General features: G+C 36.8%; 2 protein-coding genes across 2 annotated transcripts; both read left to right on the top strand.

Moving 5' to 3' along the window:
- The first annotated feature begins 5,483 nt into the window (after window positions 1–5,483).
- LOC146157236 (methyltransferase-like protein 27) lies at window positions 5,484–9,073 on the top strand. Its single transcript, XM_083388140.1, has 4 exons — window positions 5,484–5,709; window positions 6,194–6,311; window positions 7,000–7,114; window positions 8,861–9,073. Exons 1-4 carry the CDS (start codon window positions 5,484–5,486, stop codon window positions 9,071–9,073), a joined length of 672 nt encoding a protein of 223 aa, XP_083244266.1.
- Window positions 9,074–12,267: 3,194 nt separating this feature from the next.
- LOC146157235 (methyltransferase-like protein 27) lies at window positions 12,268–16,102 on the top strand. The gene is made up of 4 exons (XM_083388139.1): window positions 12,268–12,493; window positions 12,978–13,095; window positions 13,753–13,867; window positions 15,890–16,102. Exons 1-4 carry the CDS (start codon window positions 12,268–12,270, stop codon window positions 16,100–16,102), a joined length of 672 nt encoding a protein of 223 aa, XP_083244265.1.
- The last annotated feature ends 2,053 nt before the right edge of the window (window positions 16,103–18,155 follow it).

Genomic DNA, 18,155 nt, shown 5'->3' with positions numbered 1-18,155 from the left:
GCAGGATGTCAGCGGCTGTTTCTTAACAAAATGTCGATCCGACATTCTAGCGCTGTTGTGAATAAAATTTTAATTAATTCCAAGGCAAAGTTTTGCCTGGGTAGATTTTTCCTGTTTCTTGTTTTGAAACGCAGTGTTGCAAAACACGTGCTGTTCTAGAGCGGACTCGTGCCAAGGGGGGCACGGAGCTGTCATTGGGGGGCCACGAGCATAAGTCTGTAGCAATGTCGTGATATTGCAAAACTTGTGTCACTTGCGCTGACTAGTCAAAGTACAATTAATTGCGCTGACTAGTCAAAGCAAGCTTAACAGAGCAACTGTAAACAAACGGCAACACGATGTCTCTGGCTACCGTGTTTCCGTTATGACTGACCAACGGAAATAAATGTCACGTGGGGATCAGCTTTCTAACGAATGATCGATCAGAAGCAAAAGGTTTAGCCTGTCATATTTCTGTCAAGCAATAAACTACCACGCTCATTAAAGTCGATATTGTGAAATAGTATAGGGCAGGGTTTGTCAATCAACCCTCGGCCCATCTGTGGGGCCACGGAGAGGGAATTGGGGGGCAAGGAGCATAACTCTATCTATAGGTATGGTATTACAAATCTTCTTCCGCTTATGTCGTGTAAAAGAAATTTTGGCTATTTAATTTATTCGTTTTATAAAGTTGCGAAAGTTTAGATTTGCTTTGGATATACTGCGGAAAAGTTTGGATTAACGTCGCCTAGAATATCTTTGGATTCTACTTTGCAGATCCCTACTTGTCAGTTTAACTTTCTATAAATATTGCTAGGAGTATTATGGGTAGCTTATCGCGGAAAAGTACAAATTTTCGATCGGCGTTAAACCGTCAGGCGTTATAAAACACAGACTTTCACTTTTTCGCCTGAAATGAAGCCTCCACATGATATTCGAGATTCGTACTCACTACTCAGCAAGAAGGCTGTCATTAATGTGCGTTTAATTCGCTATCTTTGCTAAGATGGATTTTCTCATCTGGCGTGCAATAAAACGGAAAACGTATGTAATGACATTTGCTTGGTTCAAAACAAAACAGGTCGAATAAAAAGCATGCCTTGGCGGGGTACAAGAATGAGCTTTGCCATGACAAATAATTAAGTTAATTTAAAGTAAAATAACATACTTGTTAATATGTTAGAAAGTAAGTAAGTGCATTTATTCGTTGGTTTTCATTTTTACTAACAAAATGGCTGTATTTGTTACTAAAGTGGAGAAGCAAAACAAGTGAAAACACGCAAATACAATGCTAGGTATGTTTCAAGCAGGGGGCACGAGGGTTGAGAGCCTATCAAAGGGGGCCACAAAGCATAAAAGGTTGACAACCACTGGTATAGGTGTTTTATTCGTCGTAACCCACGTCGTGGCATAGTCATAAGGCAAATTCGTAAGGTGATCGCATTGGAACTTACGTCCAACAAAAGTGTGACCTAGATAATTTACCCATCTGCCTGCTGAGTGCTGACGTGACCCTTTCTCGTCTCTCTGAAATAAGTTTTTAAATAGATTTGGGTCAAATATTTAAATTTGTACAATCTATCGCATCAATCTTACCAGATTTAATACCGGTTGACATAACATAACCTCCTTTGGGGCAGTGTAAGGGAGGGAAAAACAGTTCTAAAGCCTGGAGATCTGTATGTCTTGTTATGTATGTAAAATTTTTTAAACTGATTTGGGCAGTACTAGGTGTCTATTATTACATATTAAAAATCTTAAGGAATCCAATTTCCGGTAAAAGTGGTTATTTTTAAGATGGCTTTCAAGATGGCCGACAAACCATTATATTCACAGTAAATTGATATGACCAAACATGTAGTTTTGATGTCTATATATAGGTTTCTATATCCTGTGAAGTGTGAAGTCAATGAGACCATTCCAGAATTGTTGAATTATCTGATAGCCTATAAATCCAATGGTAAATCCAAAATGGTATCTCATCGCTGTCATTTCGATGTTATCTTCTGTAATTATGTGATTGCTGTATGGGCTGACACATGGTCCACATTCAGCATAGCACGGCAGCCAATATTTCCGGCAACTGCAGTGAGGTCGGCATGATCGCAATTGCAGTGCATCATTATCATTAGGTTGTCCGGGGCAGCTTTCGCGTCCGTCATTATTGGCTGCGATAAGCTGTGACGCGACGGAGTCATCCGGTGCAGTACTGCCCGACAAGAGAGTTTATAAGCTATGGCGTTAGCTACAACGGCGAGTAGGTATGAATTTATGGCGCGTTGCTCAATGGACCTCCATAACCAAGTTTGTCACATGTACCGGCGATCTCATTGTTGTTTCAACTATCTGTTTGTAGTGTTTTTCTTTGAATTTTAGGTATGTTGATTCTAGACATATTTTTAAACCCTCTAGAGCCTTATTTCATTTCAAGTTTTGCTAAACACCCAAAGAAAGATGGGTAGAAAGTGACCAACTTTATCATATCAATGGTGAAAACCCAGAACACACAACACATGAAAATGTACAAAGGTTTCTATGTTATAGCCTGGCCATGTACTGCTGAAGTAAGTAACGTAATGGGTGAATGCCTTATTTTTATCACTTTGGTCGAACAAATATTAGTAAACTGGAAATAAATTCCGTTTGGAAAGCATAATAAACCCTTGACAAAGTAGACCTATAGGGATATCCGATAATATGGAAGTTGTACTATTGATACTCGTTTGATACTGGGGTGGTATCGGTGCCGATCTGATATCTGGTTAATATAGGAATTTTATTCTTGGTTTGCGATACAACTATTTTAATTCCAAATATATATTTATCAAGAAATGGTTAATAACTAGAGGAAACTGAATTTCCTAACGCTGAAGCAAATACTGACGCTTCTATGTGAAAAAAATAGCTTTAAAAATATCGATTTCATCTATTTTGAGCATGTAGTTATGAGGTTGTTTCGTAGCGGAGTGGATCTAAAAACTTTTGTGCAAAACATTGCGGTATTGGTTAAAATAATATGTCAGAGATCACAATTCCCTATAGGTATAAGTATTATGTAAATTAAAAGATTACATTACATGTTTAGATTTTGCTATGCAAATAGGTTTGTGTTTTGAAGCTTGAACGCACAATAAACCGTGCTGTGAAAGCATTCATTATCTTCTGTGCTTGGTGTTAAACCAAAACATCAACTTCCTATTATAGCTGTGAGTCAATAGCTTTATTATCATTACTTGCACGTGTATATCGAAATCCGAGCAAGGGAGGTAACCCCTTTATATTATTCTAATGTTAGCGTTTAGAAGCGTCAGGAATTGTTGTTCTTTATTACTTTTAACAGATTTATTTGGTCGCCCAAGGCGCTTGTCACAATTAGGCAGTTTTTGTTTTTTGATAGCTTTGAGTAAATTTTACGAGGCTTTTCTGCATTACCTAAGACCGAATGTAACAAATTGCACAACAAATCAAGTTTTAAGTTGTTTTAACAAATAGAAAGTAAGAATCAAACCAGTCGAAGCCATCGCTGTGTTACGTACTATCCAGGTTGTTTGTATTGGAATCTAAAACTTCCTGTTATTCCTGACATAATTTAGTAAACAACAAAATACAATCGTAGTCAGGAACTTTTTTACCTGTGCAAAACTAAAGAAAGCGGCCAAAAGAATTAGTCAACAAAAAGAGTCTAGCTATTATAACCTACGTATAACTTAAAGAAAAGCACATGTTTTACCTTACTTCAAATATGTCAAGTTCATATTTCGAGGCTGAAGTCCAATTCGGGTCTACTAAAATATTTGAAGCGTTGAAACAAATGTTCAACCAAAAATGTTTAAACTTGTTTTAACCACATAACACTATACTGCTGACTTGGATGCCATCAAACTAAATATGTATATAGCTTGACAAAGTTCGCCAAAATAAATTACAAAACCTATCAAAAATACTGTAACTATATTGGAAATTTCAAATATGATGTGATTTGTTTTTATAATTTATCACAAACGACGTAATAGAGTTACGTGGTAAAAAACAGGATACCGATATATGAGGAAACAGCTGTGTCATATCCATGGGCGCCCGCACGGGGGGGGGGCAAGGGGGGGCATACACTATCCATTGACCCCAGTGGCATATCTAGGGGGGCGGGAGTTCTTAACCCCCTTTTTGTAAGTGATATTATCGTTTTTTGTTCGTTTTTGACATGGTTTATCAAACTGTTCGAAGCGGCGTGTTGTTTAAGTAATTGGGTCACGCGTCTTAATATAATGCGAAACCAAAATCGAGCGCAAAACGCCGTTTTTCGTCTTTAGTTTGGTCGACTGTAAACGCTGGATAGTTTTTCTCTTTCATTATTTGTTTAGGTTTAGGTTGACTGATTAGCAAGTGTGTATTCGACAATTGACAACGCTAAGTCAAACTTCTTTCTTTTATACTCGCTAAAAAACGTCGAGTTATACGCAGTATGTTGCTCGCTGTTCGGTCTCTGCGCTAATATCCGATGTTGGCGTAACATCGACATTTGTTTAAATGAAGCAGATTCTTAAAAGGAGGTATAATGGTGACTGTCGTGTGCGTTTCAAAGCCTCCAATTTTAAGTAATGATAGTTAACGCAAAATTATGCTCTTTAAGCATAACTAACACCACGTGCTGTGCAATGGACACAACTTATTTCCCCTCAATCGCAGCTTGTAATTTAGCTGACTTGGCACCCAGCTCGGCGCAGATGTTGCGCTAATCGTGGCATAATAAAACCCGGTAAAAACGATCTTCGTTTAGTATTGCACGTGGTTAAAGGCATGCTTGTAATTTAGCGCTAGTTCCGTTCATGGAACTTGAAAACTGCGCTTCTGATAGTCGAATTATGTATGATTCTACCACAATTAATCACACATACTTTACGGTCTTGGTTTATTTTTTCGCCTGAAGTTAACGATTGAAAACTGTGATTTCGCAGCTGGCGCCTGACAGGATTTTCGACGACGCACGTGCTCGCTTTTGGTGGACGTATTTGGCTGTTTCTGAGTTTTTTTATCACAGCTTGCAATCACCATTCTATGACGTCATACTGTCACTGTTTTATGACGTCATTATTCACTAACGTCAGACGAAAAGTAGGGGAATTCCCTAAGTTGAAAATTCAGACCCCCTTTTTGATTTTCCGGTTACGCCCCTGATTGCCCCCCCCTGGTAAATTTTCTGCGGGCGCCCCTGGCCATATCGTATTCACGTGTAAGTGCTAACTGGATACAACACGCAAAACTTGAGTCCTTCTTTAAATATATTGAAAAGTTTCAAATTTGGACGATCACGCACTTTGTTCGTCATGTTACAATTGTGTTCAAAAATACTTGGCTAAAAAATGGCTCTTAGTGCCTTTATTCCTGGAAGCAACTATCAGACTTTTCCCAAAACTATAAAGTAATATAGCGAATCAATTAGAATAACGAACCACAAAAAGCACTGCTGTAGAAATCAAGTAAACCCTAATTGGCAATTACTGAGGATGGAAAGCAACGCTAACGGAGCAGCTTTGAAAGCATTTAAAAGTTGCGAAAACCAGGTGACCGCCAGCACCGTTGAAAGGGTGCAAGCGGCCTACAGCTCGTGTGCTGAAAACTTTGATCAGGAAGCAATAGACCTTGGCGTTCGTGTACAACGAGAAGCTGCTCTCGTCTGTTTGAATCACATCAAGAATTGCAAAGCGAGCTCGATTTTGGACGTTGCGGCAGGTAATATAGTCAGTCCTTGTTTTCTACGACGAAATAGTTTTTACCTTAATTTATTGTCTAGGATTACTTAGGTTGGCAGCAAAGTAAATAAATATTGTCTTTGGAATAAGGACATTTCTAAAAATCCTTTCACCCAACTTAATCAATAAGAAAAAATAGGAGAATTATTGCGCCACTTAGATTTTTATAATAGAAAGATACGTTGAAGAACAAGATCCATCGTAGCCTACTTAGCATTCATGTAATAAACCTTGTTAAAATTTTCTGCCAAAATTTAAATAATATCAGAGTTCTTCTTAAAGCAATATTTACATCCAAGATTCGAATTAGGGAAACAATGGAAAGGTGCAAAACTTATTTAATTTCGTGCAAAGTCGAGGGCTAAGTGTTTGATTGAAGAATCGAGTAAAGGTTTTTGAAATTTTGACTCGTTTTTGTCCTAACACCGATAATACGACATCTACCTAAACTATTAAGGTTACAGGAACTGGAGCGGTGGCATGTTATCTGCGTAAGATTGGAAACTTTGTGGGGTCAATTGACATTATGGACGCAAACATGGAAATGCTTTATGTTGCAAGTAAAAAAGACCTGAATTTACGGTATATGTTTTTGTTTAATTATTAAAAATGGTCATCTTATATTGTCACCTGTTAGTGACCTACAAATGGACCCAAGCCATAAGACCGAAATAACAACAACATCAACGTCGAATTAATACACAGTTAGGAATAAGACAGAAGATGACTAAAAGCTAATAGTCGTAGTGCCGTCTAAATCGGAATAAGTCCCAAACCCGTCGGAAGAAGACCTAAATGGTCAGCCCCAAACTCTACCCCCAAGTACATTACTAACTCCCCTAATCATTTTTAACCCATTTTCTAGCCCAACCCATTACCCACCAATAACCTCGACCCCCTCGAAAAAAAAATGGAAACAAAATCAAGGGCTAAAACAGCGGCGCCCTAACGGCGCCGGTAAAACTAGGGCATCCAAACGACGACACCAAAACGGACGATGCCAGACCGACGGCCCCCGATCGCCCTCTACCCTCTAACTTGAACAGTTTCAGTGGTTATTTTGAACATTTAGGCCTCAATCCGATGAATTTGGAACGGAATCCGGCAGATTTACGTCTTATTCAGACGATTTCCATCTTGAATATTACGGCGTCTTTGACTTTATTATGTCGTTGATCTTAATACTATGGTTTTATAGATTTTGTTGTTGCTGTTTAGGTCTTATTGTGTTTCCCCACAAACATCTAATTTAAACAATATTTCATCAAAGGACTATTACTTGTCATTGGATAGAAGAAGACCTTCCATTTCGTGAGAATTCGTATGATGCTGTAACCTCCATTGGATCCTTGTTTCCAAATCATCTGCCAATGCAATCCGTTAAAGTATGTGTGTAGATCTTGCATTAACTTTTGGAACGGAAACCAACTTGTGTAGACTTACATACCGTACCTAAATTAAATATCCTCACAAGACTTGACAATAATTAGGTTCAGGTCAGTCCAAGAATGACAATCAGTTATCAAGAATTCCAAAACATTTTAAAATTAATATGCAATTTTGTGGTCCTCTACCATAATAGGCTACGGGCGTGCTATCAGTAATATGTAATGCTTTCACTCGATGACTCGATTTAAGTCACTGTTTCGGCTTGACTTGACTTAAAAGTATTCGAACAAATGATTTGACTTGAACTTGAGTCATTAGATCTCATGACTTGGAATAAAATCAAGTGTTTTTATTTAATATTTTTGTAAAAATGGGATTATTTATCTTGATTTTGCACTAAACCTATTAGATTGCCACATGTTGTCTTATTGCTATTTTTTAGTGAAGTCATTGTTTAGAATCAGACGATTTTATAAATGTAATTGGCTTAAAGTTTTATTTTTATATTAGTGATTGGCTTGAAGATGACTTGATCTATAATAAATTGACTTGGACATAACTAGGACAACTGATGTGACTTTGACTCGGACTTTGTTATTTGTTGAATAGACTTGACTTGGACAACACAATGATTTTTAAATTATTTCAAAAAAATAAAAATAAAATATTTTCTTTACAAAAATGATGTGTAGTAGTTTCAAAGGCCCTGGTAAGGAACGATGTTTGACTTAAACTAGAAAAACGAATTATTAAAACTAAAAATATGCACCTATTTTGTCAAACTTGATATCTTTTAGTGATACAATTGCTTTTGTTTAACATAGGCCCTTTTATAAAGTAAGCTTTAAACTTTTATATTTTTTGTGTATCATCAAGCGAGTATATAATAAGGCAAAAGTTAGGGGACCAAAAACGAAAACAAAATTTTAAAATCTCACTGATGTCAAAGTTGTCAAGTTCTGATCAGTTGGGTGAAACTTAATCCCTTCTATATATGCTTTGGTAGCGGACGCCATAGCAATGCTTCACAATGAATATAGAGCGATCCTATCCGATAACAAATGAAGTCATTACTCAACTCAAACAAGCGAAAAATATAAAACTCGGAGCGGATCGTGATTATAAGTCCAATTTGGTAAAACGTCAGTTAACTCCGCTTGTTAACCTTTTACTTTATGATAGATTTTAACTTTTCAATCACTGCATATAATGTCAAATTATGGTTTAAATTACAATATCAATTCGATATCGGATAGGCACCGATACCACTCTGATATCGGACGAATACCGAAACCGCTACTTAGCATCGGGCTCCGAACCGATATTGTCTAACATCCCTCGCTCACCACATATTCCTTGAAATGTCAAAATTGCCATGCAAAATTTCCTACTTTAATAGTTTTTTTATTTATCCTAATAGGGTTAAATATAACATGAATAAAGTGAACTTTTGCAAAGTGATAAGTTGCAAGACTGCTGTTTATGCTTTTATCTGCTTCAAGATTACATTTGGATATAAATAGGTGATGGTGGAAAAGTAAAGCTACTTAATGTATGAAAAAGCTTTCTATTGATTACCGGCAAAGATCGTGGGACACATATATAATATATACATATATATATATATATATATAAAGTATGAATAAATAATCTGGTTTTGACAGAGCCACACTGCCTTGACACCGAGAACACATATAAGTAGGCTACATATAAATCTACAAAGTCCCTTATTGTTTGCACAGGGAATGCTGAAGGTTGTGAAACGCGGAGGATTCCTGATTTTTAACCTGAGGAACAGACACGCCGGAGATGACATCTACATTGGCGAGTTGCAGGAGATGTTGGATGAATGGATAACAGACAAAGTGCTCGAGCTGGTTGAAGTCAAGGAGTTTCTTCACTTGGCAAATGTTGACGATTTGCTAACTCAACTCTATGTTTATCGCAAACTTTAAACTGTGTTAAGCATGTGGAATGCAATATTGCTTTCTTTCGCAAAGAAATGGTTTACCTAGGTTATTATATAGAACAGCAAATATATTAGGTTAATTTTTCTAAATTCTTCCGGTGTTTTATTTAAACTCATTGACTGTGACCAAGCTATCGACGAAATGGATGTCTTAAAAGGTTATTAAAGTTCTTTCCTTGACTAACACTAATGACTAACATTCCCAAACACTTTGTAAATGAACGACGATTACATCGTTGACATTGTGTCAGATTTGTTTGTGCAGCCACATCATGTTCAACACCACCAAGGGTAAAACAAGATAAAAGTTCGATTACCAACGAACAATACAAAAAGCGAAAAGGGTGACGACGCACAATTAAGATTTTATAACGATAATATTGAAGTTGTACTATTGATACTCGTTTGATACTGGGGTGGTATCGGCGCCGATCTGATATCTGGTTAATATAGGAAATTTATTCTTGGTTTGCGATACAACTATTTTAATCCCAAATGTATATTTATCAAGAAATGGTTAATAACTAGAGGAAACTGAATTTCCTAACACTGAAGCAAATACTGACGCTTTTATGTGAAAAAATGGCTTTGAAAATATCAATTTCATCTATTTGGAGCATGTAGTTATGAGGTTGTTTCTTAGCGGAGTGGATCTAAAAACTTGCGCAAATAATCGCGGTATTGGTTAAAATAAAATGTCAAAGATCACAATTCCCTATAGGTATAAGTATTATGTAAATTAAAAGATTACATTACATGTTTAGATTTTGCTATGCAAATAGGTTTGTGTTTTGAAGCTTGAACGCACAATAAACCGTGCTGTGAAAGCATTCATTATCTTCTGTGCTTGGTGATGACCCGATGTTAAACCAAAACATCAACTTCCTATTATAGCTGTGAGTCAATAGCTTTATTATCATTACTTGCACGTGTATATCGAAATCCGAGCAAGGGAGGTAACCCCTTTATATTATTCTAATGTTAGCGTTTAGAAGCGTCAGGAATTGTTGTTCTTTATTACTTTTAACAGATTTATTTGGTCGCCCAAGGCGCTTGTCACAATTAGGCAGTTTTTGTTTTTTGATAGCTTTGAGTAAATTTTACGAGGCTTTTCTGCATTACCTAAGACCGAATGTAACAAATTGCACAACAAATCAAGTTTTAAGTTGTTTTAACAAATAGAAAGTAAGAATCAAACCAGTCGAAGCCATCGCTGTGTTACGTGCTATCCGGGTTGTATGTATTGCAATCTAAAACTTCCTGTTATTCCTGACATAATTTAGTAAACAACAAAATACAATCGTAGTCAGGAACTTTTTTACCTGTGAAAAACTAAAGAAAGCGGCCTAAGGAATTAGTCAACGAAAAGAGTCTAGCCATTATAACCTACGTATAACTTAAAGAAAAGCACATGTTTTACCTTACTTCAAATATGTCAAGTTCATATTTCGAGGCTGAAGTCCAATTCGGGTCTACTAAAATATTTGAAGCGTTGAAACAAATGTTCAACCAAAAATGTTTAAACTTGTTTTAAGCACATAACACTACTGCTGACTTGGATGCCATCAAACTAAATATGTATATAGCTTGACAAAGTTCGCCAAAATAAATTACAAAACCTATCAAAAATACTGTAACTATATTGGAAATTTCAAATATGATGTGATTTGTTTTTATAATTTATCACAAACGACGTAATAGAGTAATAGAGGGTACCGATATATGAGGAAACAGCTGTGTCATATCCATGGGCGCCCGCACGGGGGGGGCAAGGGGGGGCATACACTATCCATTGACCCCAGTGGCATATCTAGGGGGGCGGGAGTTCTTAACCCCCTTTTTGTAAGTGATATTATCGTTTTTTGTTCGTTTTTGACATGGTTTATCAAACTGTTCGAAGCGGCGTGTTGTTTAAGTAATTGGGTCACGCGTCTTAATATAATGCGAAACCAAAATCGAGCGCAAAACGCCGTTTTTCGTCTTTAGTTTGGTCGACTGTAAACGCTGGATAGTTTTTCTCTTTCATTATTTGTTTAGGTTTAGGTTGACTGATTAGCAAGTGTGTATTCGACAATTGACAACGCTAAGTCAAACTTCTTTCTTTTATACTCGCTAAAAAACGTCGAGTTATACGCAGTATGTTGCTCGCTGTTCGGTCTCTGCGCTAATATCCGATGTTGGCGTAACATCGACATTTGTTTAAATGAAGCAGATTCTTAAAAGGAGGTATAATGGTGACTGTCGTGTGCGTTTCAAAGCCTCCAATTTTAAGTAATGATAGTTAACGCAAAATTATGCTCTTTAAGCATAACTAACACCACGTGCTGTGCAATGGACACAACTTATTTCCCCTCAATCGCAGCTTGTAATTTAGCTGACTTGGCACCCAGCTCGGCGCAGATGTTGCGCTAATCGTGGCATAATAAAACCCGGTAAAAACGATCTTCGTTTAGTATTGCACGTGGTTAAAGGCATGCTTGTAATTTAGCGCTAGTTCCGTTCATGGAACTTGAAAACTGCGCTTCTGATAGTCGAATTATGTATGATTCTACCACAATTAATCACACATACTTTACGGTCTTGGTTTATTTTTTCGCCTGAAGTTAACGATTGAAAACTGTGATTTCGCAGCTGGCGCCTGACAGGATTTTCGACGACGCACGTGCTCGCTTTTGCTGGACGTATTTGGCTGTTTCTGAGTTTTTTTATCACAGCTTGCAATCACCATTCTATGACGTCATACTGTCACTGTTTTATGACGTCATTATTCACTAACGTCAGACGAAAAGTAGGGGAATTCCCTAAGTTGAAAATTCAGACCCCCTTTTTGATTTTCCGGTTACGCCCCTGATTGCCCCCCCCTGGTAAATTTTCTGCGGGCGCCCCTGGCCATATCGTATTCACGTGTAAGTGCTAACTGGATACAACACGCAAAACTTGAGTCCTTCTTTAAATATATTGAAAAGTTTCAAATTTGGACGATCACGCACTTTGTTCGTCATGTTACAATTGTGTTCAAAAATACTTGGCTAAAAAATGGCTCTTAGTGCCTTTATTCCTGGAAGCAACTATCAGACTTTTCCCAAAACTATAAAGTAATATAGCGAATCAATTAGAATAACGAACCACAAAAAGCACTGCTGTAGAAATCAAGTAAACCCTAATTGGCAATTACTGAGGATGGGAAGCAACGCTAACGGAGCAGCTTTGAAAGCATTTAAAAGTTGCGAAAACCAGGTGACCGCCAGCACCGTTGAAAGGGTGCAAGCGGCCTACAGCTCGTGTGCTGAAAACTTTGATCAGGAAGCAATAGACCTTGGCGTTCGTGTACAACGAGAAGCTGCTCTCGTCTGTTTGAATCACATCAAGAATTGCAAAGCGAGATCGATTTTGGACGTTGCGGCAGGTAATATAGTCAGTCCTTGTTTTCTACGACGAAATAGTTTTTACCTTAATTTATTGTCTAGGATTACTTAGGTTGGCAGCAAAGTAAATAAATATTGTCTTTGGAATAAGGACATTTCTAAAAATCCTTTCACCCAACTTAATCAATAAGAAAAAATAGGAGAATTATTGCGCCACTTAGATTTTTATAATAGAAAGATACGTTGAAGAACAAGATCCATCGTAGCCTACTTAGCATTCATGTAATAAACCTTGTTAAAATTTTCTGCCAAAATTTAAATAATATCAGAGTTCTTCTTAAAGCAATATTTACATCCAAGATTCGAATTAGGGAAACAATGGAAAGGTGCAAAACTTATTTAATTTCGTGCAAAGTCGAGGGCTAAGTGTTTGATTGAAGAATCGAGTAAAGGTTTTTGAAATTTTGACTCGTTTTTGTCCTAACACCGATAATACGACATCTACCTAAACTATTAAGGTTACAGGAACTGGAGCGGTGGCATGTTATCTGCGTAAGATTGGAAACTTTGTGGGGTCAATTGACATTATGGACGCAAACATGGAAATGCTTTATGTTGCAAGTAAAAAAGACCTGAATTTACGGTATATGTTTTTGTTTAATTATTAAAAATGGTCATCTTATATTGTCACCTGTCAGTGACCTACAAATGGACCCAAGCCATAAGACTGAAATAACAACAACATCAACGTCGAATTAATACACAGTTAGGAATAAGACAGAAGATGACTAAAAGCTAATAGTCGTAGTACCGTCTAAATCGGAATAAGTCCTAAACCCGTCGGAATAAGACCTAAATGGTTAGCCCCAAACTCTACCCCCAAGTACATTACTAACTCCCCTAATAATTTTTAACCCATTTTCTAGCCCAACCCATTACCCACCAATAACCTCGTCCCCCTCGAAAAAAAAAATGGAAACAAAATCAAGGGCTAAAACAGCGGCGCCCTAACGGCGCCAGTGAAACTAGGGCATCCAAACGACGACACCAAAACGGACGATGCCAGACCGACGGCCATTCAGTGGTTATTTTGAACATTTAGGCCTCAATCCGATGAATTTGGAACGGAATCCGGCAGATTTACGTCTTATTCAGACGATTTCCATCTTGAATATTACGGCGTCTTTGACTTTATTATGTCGTTGATCTTAATACTATGGTTTTATAGATTTTGTTGTTGCTGTTTAGGTCTTATTGTGTTTCCCCACAAACACCTAATTTAAACAATATTTCATCAAAGGACTATTACTTGTCATTGGATAGAAGAAGACCTTCCATTTCGTGAGAATTCGTACGATGCTGTAACCTCCATTGGATCCTTGTTTCCAAATCATCTGCCAGTTCAATCCGTTAAAGTATGTGTGTAGATCTTGCATTAACTTTTGGAACGGAAACCAACTTGTGTAGATTACATACCGTACCTAAATTAAATATCCTCACAAGACTTGACAATAATTAGGTTCAGGTCAGTCCAAAAATGACAATCAGTTATCAAGAATTCCAAAACATTTTAAAATTAATATGCAATTTTGTGGTCCTCTACCATAATAGGCTACGGGCGTGCTATCAGGAATATGTAATGCTTTCACTCGATGACTCGATTTAAGTCACTGTTTTGGCTTGACTTGACTTAAAAGTATTCGAACAAAGCTCAGTTGGATAGCTCAGTTGGTAGAGCGACGGTCCCGGCTTGACCGGAGGTCGTGAGTTCGAACCTCACTGCAGGCCAGTTGTTTTTCTGGCTTGCTCTGCTTGCATCATAGATCGACAGATTCGTCGAGTCTGCGATTGCTTTTCGGTGTACTATTGATACGGAAGCCGTAATCGTTGGTCATAAAGCAAATTCCGAGGGGCTAGATCACAGATGTTATTAAACACATATGTTTGTGTGTGTCTTTCATTATTCGAACAAATGATTTGACTTGAACTTGAGTCATTAGATCTCATGACTTGGATTAAAATCAAGTTGTTTTATTTAATATTTTTGTAAAAATGGGATTATTTATCTTGATTTTGCACTGAACCTATTAGATTGCCACATGTTGTCTTATTGCTATTTTTTTAGTGATGTCATTGTTTAGAATCAGACGATTTTATAAATGTAATTGGCTTAAAGTTTTATTTTTATATTAGTGATTGGCTTGAAGATGACTTGATCTATAATAAATTGACTTGGACATAACTAGGATAACTGATGTGACTTTGACTCGGACTTTGTTATTTGTTGAATAGACTTGACTTGGACAACACAATGATTTTTGAATTATTTCAAAAAAATAAAAATAAAATATTTTCTTTACAAAAATGATGTGTAGTAGTTTCAAAGGCCCTGGTAAGGAACGATGTTTGACTTAAACTAGAAAAACGAATTATTAAAACTAAAAATATGCACCTATTTTGTCAAACTTGATATCTTTTAGTGATACAATTGCTTTTGTTTAACATAGGCCCTTTTACAAAGTAAGCTTTAAACTTTTATAATTTTTGTGTATCATCAAGCGAGTATATAATAAGGCAAAAGTTAGGGGACCAAAAACGAAAACAAAATTTTAAAATCTCACTGATGTCAAAGTTGTCAAGTTCTGATCAGTTGGGTGAAACTTAATCCCTTCTATATATGCTTTGGTAGCGGACGCCATAGCAATGCTTCACAATGAATATAGAGCGATCCTATGCGATAACAAATGAAGTCATTACTCAACTCAAACAAGCGAAAAATATAAAACTCGGAGCGGATCGTGATTATAAGTCCAATTTGGTAAAACGTTAGTTAACTCCGCTTGTTAACCTTTTACTTTATGATAGATTTTAACTTTTCGATCACTGCATATAATGTCAAATTATGGTTTAAATTACAATATCAATTCGATATCGGATAGGCACCGATACCACTCTGATATCGGACGAATACCGAAACCGCTACTTAGCATCGGGCTCCGAACCGATATTGTCTAACATCCCTCGCTCACCACATATTCCTTGAAATGTCAAAATTGCCGTGCAAAATTTCCTACTTTAATAGTTTTTTTATTTATCCTAATAGGGTTAAATATAACATGAATAAAGTGAACTTTTGCAAAGTGATAAGTTGCAAGACTGCTGTTTATGCTTTTATCTGCTTCAAGATTACATTTGGATATAAATAGGTGATGGTGGAAAAGTAAAGCTACTTAATGTATGAAAAAGCTTTCTATTGATTACCGGCAAAGATCGTGGGACACATATATAATATATACATATATATATATATATATATATGTATATATATAAAGTATGAATAAATAATCTGGTTTTGACAGAGCCACACTGCCTTGATACCGAGAACACATATAAGTAGGCTACATATAAATCTACAAAGTCCCTTATTGTTTGCACAGGGAATGCTGAAGGTTGTGAAACGCGGAGGATTCCTGATCTTCAACCTGAGGAACAGACACGCCGGAGATGACATCTACATTGGCGAGTTGCAGGAGATGGCGGATGAATGGATAACAGACAAAGTGCTCGAGCTGGTTAAAGTCAAGGAGTTTCTTCACTTGGCAAATGTTGACGATTTGCTAACTCAACTCTATGTTTATCGCAAACTTTAAACTGTGTTAAGCATGTGGAATGCAATATTGCTTTCTTTCGCAAAGAAATGGTTTACCTAGGTTATTATATAGAACAGCAAATATATTAGGTTAATTTTTCTAAATTCTTCCGGTGTTTTATTTAAACTCATTGACTGTGACCAAGCTATCGACGAAATGGATGTCTTAAAAGGTTATTAAAGTTCTTTCCTTGACTAACACTAATGACTAACATTCCCAAACACTTTGTAAATGAACGACGATTACATCGTTAACATTGTGTTAGATTTGTTTGTGCAGCCACATCATGTTCAGCACCACCAAGAGTAAAACAAGATAAAAGTTCGATTACCAACGAACAATACAAAAAGCGAAAAGGGTGACGACGCACAATTAAGATTTTATAACGATAATATTGAAGTTGTACTATTGATACTCGTTTGATACTGGGGTGGTATCGGTGCCGATCTGATATCTGGTTAATATAGGAAATTTATTCTTGGTTTGCGATACAACTATTTTAATCCCAAATGTATATTTATCAAGAAATGGTTAATAACTAGAGGAAACTGAATTTCCTAACGCTGAAGCAAATACTGACGCTTTTATGTGAAAAAATGGCTTTGAAAATATCAATTTCATCTATTTGCAGCATGTAGTTATGAGGTTGTTTCGTAGCGGAGTGGATCTAAAAACTTGCGCAAATAATCGCGGTATTGGTTAAAATAAAATGTCAAAGATAACAATTCCCTATAGGTAAGTATTATGTAAATTAAAAGATTACATTACATGTTTAGATTTTGCTATGCAAATAGGTTTGTGTTTTGAAGCTTGAACGCACAATAAACCGTGCTGTGAAAGCATTCATTATCTTCTGTGCTTGGTGATGACCCGATGTTAAACCAAAACATCAACTTCCTATTATAGCTGTGAGTCAATAGCTTTATTATCATTACTTGCACGTGTATATCGAAATCCGAGCAAGGGAGGTAACCCCTTTATATTATTCTAATGTTAGCGTTTAGAAGCGTCAGGAATTGTTGTTCTTTGTTACTTTTAACAGATTTATTAGGTCGCCCAAGGCGCTTGTCACAATTAGGCAGTTTTTGTTTTTTGATAGCTTTGAGAAGATTTTACGAGGCTTTTCTGCATTACCTAAGACCGAATGTAACAAATTGCACAACAAATCAAGTTTTAAGTTGTTTTAACAAATAGAAAGTAAGAATCAAACCAGTCGAAGCCATCGCTGTGTTACGTACTATCCGGGTTGTTTGTATTGGAATCTAAAACTTCCTGTTATTCCTGACATAATTTAGTAAACAACAAAATACAATTGTAGTCAGGAACTTTTTTACCTGTGCAAAACTAAAGAAAGCGGCCTAAGGAATTAGTCAACGAAAAGAGTCTAGCCATTATAACCTACGTATAACTTAAAGAAAAGCACATGTTTTACCTTACTTCAAATATGTCAAGTTCTTGTTTCGAGGCAATACTGTAACTATATTGGAAAATTTCAAATATGATGTGATTTGTTTTTATAATTTATCACAAACGACGTAATAGAGTTACGTGGTAAAAAACAGGATACCGATATATGAGGAAACAGCTGTGTCATATCCATGGGTGCCCGCACGGGGAGGGGGGGGGGGGCAAGGGGGGCATACACTATCCATTGACCCCAGTGGCGTATCTAGGGGGGGTGGGAGTTCTTACCCCCCTTTTTGTAAGTAATATTATCGTTTTTTGTTCGTTTTTGACTTTAGTATTGCACGTGGTTAAAGGCATGCTTGTAATTTAGCGCTAGTTCCGTTCATGGAACTTGAAAACTGCGCTTCTGATAGTCCAATTATGTATGATTCTACTACAATTAATCACACATACTTTACGGTCTTGGTTTATTTTTTCGCCTGAAGTTAACGATTGAAAACTGTGATTTCGCAGCTGGCGCCTGACAGGATTTTCGACGACGCACGTGCTCGCTTTTGCTGGACGTATTTGGCTGTTTCTGAGTTTTTTTATCACGGCTTGCAATCACCATTCTATGACGTCATACTGCCACTGTTTTATGACGTCA

This window comes from Ascidiella aspersa, chromosome 4, assembly GCF_963924565.1.
Source record: "Ascidiella aspersa chromosome 4, kaAscAspe10.2, whole genome shotgun sequence".
Taxonomy (NCBI): domain Eukaryota; kingdom Metazoa; phylum Chordata; class Ascidiacea; order Phlebobranchia; family Ascidiidae; genus Ascidiella; species Ascidiella aspersa.
Note: the sequence above shows the minus strand (reverse complement) of the source record. Positions and strands in the feature narration are given on the sequence as shown.

Bases quoted from the DNA above. Each gene is read 5' to 3' on its own strand.
- LOC146157236 (XM_083388140.1), top strand. From the start codon at position 5,484: ATGGAAAGCAACGCTAACGGAGCAGCTTTGAAAGCATTTAAAAGTTGC. The intron at 5,710-6,193 runs GTAATATAGTCA...TTAAGGTTACAG, and splicing joins GATTTTGGACGTTGCGGCAG to GAACTGGAGCGGTGGCATGT. The intron at 6,312-6,999 runs GTATATGTTTTT...ATTTCATCAAAG, and splicing joins AAAAAAGACCTGAATTTACG to GACTATTACTTGTCATTGGA.
- LOC146157235 (XM_083388139.1), top strand. From the start codon at position 12,268: ATGGGAAGCAACGCTAACGGAGCAGCTTTGAAAGCATTTAAAAGTTGC. The intron at 13,096-13,752 runs GTATATGTTTTT...ATTTCATCAAAG, and splicing joins AAAAAAGACCTGAATTTACG to GACTATTACTTGTCATTGGA. The intron at 13,868-15,889 runs GTATGTGTGTAG...TTGTTTGCACAG, and splicing joins TGCCAGTTCAATCCGTTAAA to GGAATGCTGAAGGTTGTGAA.